At 37.9% G+C, this 7,116-nt stretch overlaps 1 protein-coding gene across 4 annotated transcripts; it reads right to left on the bottom strand.

Annotated features, from left to right (window-relative positions):
* Window positions 1-268: 268 nt before the first annotated feature.
* On the bottom strand, window positions 269-5,558 carry LOC148867515 (putative E3 ubiquitin-protein ligase BAH1-like 2). 4 transcript variants are annotated; one of them, XM_088977220.1, is made up of 8 exons: window positions 4,793-5,110; window positions 4,506-4,663; window positions 4,105-4,381; window positions 2,940-3,184; window positions 2,305-2,559; window positions 1,772-1,909; window positions 1,033-1,091; window positions 269-796 (listed from the first exon to the last, which is right to left on the bottom strand). In XM_088977220.1, exons 3-8 carry the CDS (start codon window positions 4,274-4,276, stop codon window positions 691-693), a joined length of 975 nt encoding a protein of 324 aa, XP_088833346.1. In that variant the 5' UTR covers window positions 4,277-4,381; window positions 4,506-4,663; window positions 4,793-5,110; the 3' UTR covers window positions 269-690. The 4 variants fall into 4 exon arrangements, with proteins under 4 accessions (XP_088833346.1, XP_088833344.1, XP_088833345.1 ...); XM_088977218.1 differs by having other exon boundaries at window positions 4,105-4,663; XM_088977219.1 differs by having other exon boundaries at window positions 4,506-5,075.
* Between the last annotated feature and the right edge of the window lie 1,558 nt (window positions 5,559-7,116).

Here is a 7,116-nt window from a genome sequence, read left to right on the forward strand (position 1 = left end):
TTCAGTTATTGATAAAAAAAAAAAAACTCTAACATTTATTGTTTTAAGTTTGTTTTGATATAAAATAGCATTAAAAAAATAATCTGAATTCTGAAAGCATTATCAAATGTTTCCTTTTATTGTTCCTTCTTATTTGAACACGTTGAATGGCCAAGGCAAATGACTTTGGTGAATTCTCACTCAGCTCATCAACAATTCCCTGCTTTCCCCAGTGCTCCGCTCGCCTAAAGGAGAAGAATCAACACATGCATGCGCACACACCAAAGCATACTAAGAAAACCCTTCAAATCCAATAATCTATTTCAAAATCAGAACCAAACAAAGCTTTACAACAATCACTACCAAAGTTCAAGACCTTGGTTATCAAAAACAAAGTGCAAGTGTGCAACAAATAGATTCTTCTCCAGGTCACTTTGATGATCAGAAGATTAGCCATTCCCACATGTAGTTTTTTCTGAAACTGAATACCAAATTACATGTAGTTTTCCATGAATCAGAACACAAAATTCTCTTAGCCACCTGTCGTTCACTTATGCCGTAGCCTAAGCTACGACCATCCGTTCAACTTTGGCCACATGGTCCATGTTTCCATTGAAACTGAGGAACCAATGACCTGATTCTTGTTCTTAAAGCTCTACAAGTAAGTTACCGCTACAGAAATTGAGTTCACTTTGACATTTGAAGTTTCAATTAGACACCCATGAAAGCTCTATATTGAGATTCCCAGTGCTCCTTTGCCTGTCGAATCCTCTCTTTTCTTTCTGTCTTTAAACGTTGCTCCCAATAATCATGGCAGCTGTTTGAAGATGCACAGAGGGAAAACTGTCAGATGAATGAAAGCAACGCTCAAGAGTCAAGACACTTGAACGCAACATATGGTCTCCATAAGTTGGTGTGGAGCTTTCTTGGAAGGAGGTATGGTTCCAACTTCCAAGATGCAATTTCAGCCTTGTTGACAGTATTTGACATAATGGAGATCCACAGTCTGTAATAATATCACGCTATGAAATTGAACAATCAATCAAAATATACCTTCGACTTAATAGAATGCTAAGCTCCTCCAAATGTACAGCATCTTCGTAAACTCCTGCCTGAAACAATTTGGAAATGACAATCAACATTGTAATATTGTAGTTATTATCCAACAAAAGGAAAAGTATTCCGTTTGCTTATATTCTAGGCAATGGTACTGCACTAACAAGGGCCACGTACTTATCTATTCTAAGCCTGGATTCGCATCATGTATAAGGCATAAAGATAGGAAATTAGGCCTTGAACATTCTGAAATGAGAATTCCTCACTTCTGTGCTTGAGCATTTATAACATTAATTGCAAAATCAACAATACAAGGTGGCACACATGGCTGATATGGACCATCGAACTGAATATATGGCCAATCCACAGGGTCCCCTATCTGATGGACAGTCTGGATTGGCCACAAGATCCACCCACCTGAAAGAAATATGTCAATTCATGTAGGGAAGCTCACTACTACTCTTGCGGTTCCTTCAACATGTTCACATGTTCATTTTCTACGACTGCAGTTCCCTCAACATATATTGTTTAGACTTTGTAATATATATTCTTTATTAACTTAAATTATTTGAGAATATCTCCTTACATTTATATGCTTTGGGTGTTATTAAATCTCACACCAACATACATGCCAGTGTAGAAGTTGAATAGAGAACAGGTTTGTTTGCCTGTGTCGGGGGGGGGGGGGGGGAGATATATTAGACAAAAAATATTTAAAAAGTTCACTGTATTTTACCTGTCGACATAGTGGACATTTAGCTTTAACATCTGCTTCCTTTAGTCCTTCTACAGTGGTCACTGATGCAGCAGAGCAAGCACACATGTAACAGAAGATATGACCACAAGTGAGAGACACTGGATCAAAAACTGTCTCCTGTTACAAACAAGTCAAATGGATTTGTCAGATAATGCCCCCAATGAAATGCCAGTGGCAGAGTCGAGATGCTGGAGAGAAGCATTCTAGGAATTGTTCTACTGCATAGAAAAACAAGTATACCTTAATACATCCCATAATAATAATCATGCTTGCTCATGTGAATGTGTCAAAGATGCAGTATTGACGACAGGAAAGTGAATACCCAGGGTACAGTAAGGATATTGAGATTTCCTAAGTTGCCCATTAAGAATTCCAGCAACAAAGATGTGAAACCATGTTATTATGACTGAAGATTGAAGGATGAAATACATGATGCACTACTTCAGACCCATGTGGACTACATGTACACAAGATGTTAGCTTTAATCTTGCAAAACCAAACTGGAGACTTACCAAGCATATAGAACAACTCAGATCAATATCCAGCTTCACAGAATCAAATAGTGCACAAGAGAGTGATGGTTTGCCATCATTGAATGTGAGAGAACAGTCCTCAAACAACCCTACCACTGCTTGGGACTTGGGCTTGGTTTCCCTTAAGTTAATGTGGAAAGCCATTAACTCACAAAGCCAAGGAGATTGAAGGATCTCAATATGCATACTTTGAGCTTGCGACTTGAAGGTCTGCCCTTGCTTAGAGTAATGAATCTATATTCAGAATGAAAATTAAATAAACACCCATTCGCTAAACCATATTATAATTATATTGCTAAATTATCAAAAAGGAAAAGCAATACATCTACACATCTTTTGTTGCCAGCAGCAATGAACTGATTTCACTAGGTCCTCCAATGGATTTGAAGGGCAAAACATAACAATTATAATTATTGAGTCATTTCTGCTTCTTAAGATAATATAGAACTGAGGTATTCAGAAATTCAAGAAATGAACTAATCTCAGTTTTTCCTATACAAGCAGGGACGGCTTCAATTTAGATGATGAAAATTGTGGTTTTAATTACTCTGGAGAATAAAATGAAATGGTTTTTGTATGATATCCAAACATGCTGCTTGTATTGAAATACATACCTTGTCGTATTTCTTTAGGATTTTTCTAATGGCAATAGCATTGATCATGGCATAGGTAACCAGGTCCTTCCCTTCTTGAATCAAAGCAACATGGTTACCTTGTCTTTTGCCTTTAAACCACATAATGTACTTTCGGAAACCTGAGACTAGGTGTAGATCAAGCAATTTCTGTGCACGCTTGTTAAAACAGCCCAAGATTTCAGACATTTCCTCGAGAAGGGAGGGAAAGAAGCTCCCATCGCAAACTATAAAAGAATCGCAAACAGAAAATGATCAAAACTAGAAATAATCAGAACAATGACGATAAATCAATAGAATCAGATATTGATGAAAAAAAAAATCAATAAAATCAAAACGGAAACACGTTTGAAGAATAGATATTCCAGCATTTAACTCCCAAGTACCCTGAATTCAGGTCTGACACTTGTGAATTTCCCTTCCTTAATTCATACACATTCTGAATTGAAGGTAAAGCAATGTGTAAATTCATCCAAACCTTTTAACTGTCAAACTTAAGGTGTACTAAAAAGAAACAAACTAATTAATAGGAGAAAAACAACAAGAGAGCCAAGAGGGAACAGGACAAAGATGCAAGGTCAATTATCGCTGCAATTTTCTTCAGGCTCAGTTTGGAAGGCGTACAAATACAAATATGTAGAGCACAAAACCTAGTATTTTGTATTATTTTTTGTACTGTACATATTTGTATTTGTACTCTTTCCAAACTGAGCTTCAGTGACAATCAAAGAACGCATGCTTGTGCTTCCATCATATACTAATTGGGGGGGGGGGGGGGGGGGGGGGGTGGAAGCTGCTCACGCACGGGGAGGTTCTTTCTTGAGTTCCACTCCTCAGGAGCTGGAGTTCTGAATGTTTTTACATTCCTTGAGAAAGAAATAAGAAAAGAAGAAGAAAACCAATATCTATCAACCGTTTCCAACATCCAGTAAGCACAAATGCCATCCCATAATCAAACATTGTATCAGTACAATCCCCTATAGCAACTCTGAAATGATTAAGCAAACTAGATGCAGAGAAAACAATGAGCAAGGATTAAAATGAAAGAGGGCATTGAGAGAAAGAGAGAATCCTAATAAAGAAATCCAGCAAACGAAACAAGCAGAGCCAAAACAATAAACAGGCAAATGAACTAAGAAAAGGATACCTGGGCATTTTTGGGGACATGAGGAAACATCAAGGACCTCATCGCTACCTTGGCGTAATTGAAAATCCTTCCTGCACTTCTTCAGAATCTTCTTAAGCTTCTTGAATTCAACCACAGGCAATTTTTCATCCTGTGCTCGCATGTACTCCTGGTACTTCTTACAGAACTTCATTTCCTCTTCCTCTTCTCCTTCTCCTCCTCCCGGAACCCAATATGTACCCTCATCAAATGACGATAGTAGAAGGATCTCTGACGATGGGCTCTCAATTTATTACGTCTAGAGAACCCAATCAAGTTGGATTGTGAGCAAAGATAGATGAAGAGAAGGAAAAGCTCCGAAGCTGATAAAAAAAAGAATGACGTAGAAAATAACAAACTCTCTAACAAATTTGCCACCTCACCCTATAAAATAAAAGAATAAGACGTGGTTTTGATGGGATGAAATGGGTACTGAGGATTCGCACTGAAGAAAATTGGGGTCGATGTGAATGGAACAATTTATCGGAATTTTATCGCGTAGACGCAGGTCAGTCAGTCAGTCAGTCGAATGACGATGAATCTGTTTGATCACAGTACCAAAATTTCAATACAAACTACCTGTTGACACTCTGATCTCGTCAGCGCCTGATCTGTCCATTCTTTTAAACTAAGGAGGTGAACAAATCTATCAACCAAATTTCCTACTCACTTTCTCTGCCCACACCCTACCGACGGCACACTGCAATACAAGATGGGATGTGTGATGCAATTAAACGCTGCTAGATAATTGTGGGCAGGAAATCCGGATTGCATAATGGCCAGTATTGATCCAGACTCCAGCATATCCGAATTCCACAACATCCAACTAATCGTCCAAACAAGGGAAATCCGAGATTTTGGTGAAGTTCATGCGGTTCCAGGAGAAAGAACGATTTCCATGATTCCATCTATCACGCGAACAACGCGGGAGCATTGCTGATTCCACGTGTCTCGGAGCATGTAGCAGTGCAGCACAACTCAAATACCCAACCCAACTAACCCCACTTTTCTTTTTTGTCCGATATAGTGGTTTCGTACCATGAAGGATATGAGGGGTTAAAGTCGTAATTTCATTTTTCACGGGTTCTGCTCCCTTCGTCGCTTGCTTGTCGTTCACGGAAGCCCCCGAACGGAAATAGAAATCTGGAGATGGGTAGTTGAGAGTGGTGGGTTCACACCTCCACCGATTGCCGTCCCAGCTACGTCTCGCGGCCAACACAATACGCCATTTATGATTTATCCCATGGAACGCAACGCATGATCTGCCTGAATTCCGATCTGGATCCCAACCACCAGGAGGCAGGAGTTCGTTTGTTCATCCAGTCTGAAACGGATCGAGAGTCATGCAACCTTTGGATCGGAATAAATGCATCGTTAGTAGTATAAAGAAAAGGAAAGTTTTATTTTTTGGTAGGTCGAACGTGAAAATGAAAAGCAGAAGTCATTAATCGGCCAGTGGAGATTTCACTTGATGCACATGAACCGGGTGATTCCGATATTTCACTTTTTTGGGGTGGCAGGCATAAGCCATAAGAGACCGTCACCCGTGATTTCAGCCAAGCAACTACTACCCTCCGCTTGGATGTTGGAATAATGGAATTCATCATTACATTGCACACCATTTAGGCTCTGTTTAGTTTGAATTACCTCTCCCTTCTTTTTTATGTAAATGAAGAAATTTAATTTCTTTTATAATTTCCTCTATTCAAATAAAATAATAGGCTTCTTAAATGACCAATCAGGTGGTTTCATTGGTTGGTATCATAGATTATATGAATCATTTCCGCAACGCAAAGGAATGTTTAAGATGTGGTCATAGTGTGAATTAAATTAGACTATATTGCAATTTTTCTTTCACACTTAAATTTCATGAATTGAATTTAGGCCATGGTGGATAAGAATGTCGATGGGTCTGGTTTGGTACCGGTTTGTCTCAACCCTAATTCAAACCTAATCTGATCGCCTTAAAATATATAATTTTTGAACCTGACCTAATTTTATAGGGTCCAATTCGGTATTGACTCGATTTGACCTGTAATATTTTAATTGTATTTTTTAACACATTTTGAAGACCTAAAATTCATTAATTTAAGTTAGAAAATTGTTTTATAAAATTTAAAATATTATTTTTTTTAAAGAAATAAAAAATCCAAACCAATATGAAAATAAATCTTAAACTTTAAAGCAATAGAGTTAGAAGCCAAAAAGTTATAAAAATACTTTATATACATACAAGATATCATGACCCGACCGAATGGGTCAGCCAAAAAAGCAAACCCGAATTAAATAATCATAACACTAACCCGTTCTTAAAACCAAATATATTTACCCTAATTCGGGTCGTGTCATAGCCCGACCCATTGACATCCATTATGGGGGATGTAATTTTTTTTTTTTTGCAATAAATTATTGAAATATTTTATTTAAAAGTTTTATCTGACACGATGTCCATGCCATCCGACACCATGGTACAAAAGTAACAGAACGCATTTAGAAGATGTGGTGTATTTTCATTCATACCACCATTGATTGAAAAGTCTAATCTAAGTACGTTGAACGGTTGAAGAACTTCGTCAACGGAACTCCATTATTTCTCTTCTCATGTTTATCTTCTCATATTATTTAGAATTTGGAAGAAAGAAGGCAACAACTCAGAAGAAGCGTAGGCCATTGAAGGTGGAGGGGCCACTAGACATTGCTGCAGTTGTGACAGCATCATCCGTGATTCCTTATTCCTGGAGAAGTCGGATTAAGACCGTGCTGACATGGCCCTTACAGCCTTTGCAACCATGTATTAAGAATATCATTATACTTGTATGTTTTTATTTATAAGATATTCCGAATGTACAGTTGCAAGTAGTGGCTGTGAGAACAGTGTATGAGAATGGTTTTGTGATGATTGAATCCCATCTCTTTTTTAAAAGTTGATAAAAAAATTTTCAACTGAAATGATACCATGGCCCTCATTGTCAACAGTGGTTTTTAATAGTTACT

Source organism: Nelumbo lutea, chromosome 3 (assembly GCF_056320005.1).
Source record: "Nelumbo lutea isolate HS-2025 chromosome 3, American lotus-T2T, whole genome shotgun sequence".
Classification (NCBI taxonomy): Eukaryota; Viridiplantae; Streptophyta; class Magnoliopsida; order Proteales; family Nelumbonaceae; genus Nelumbo; species Nelumbo lutea.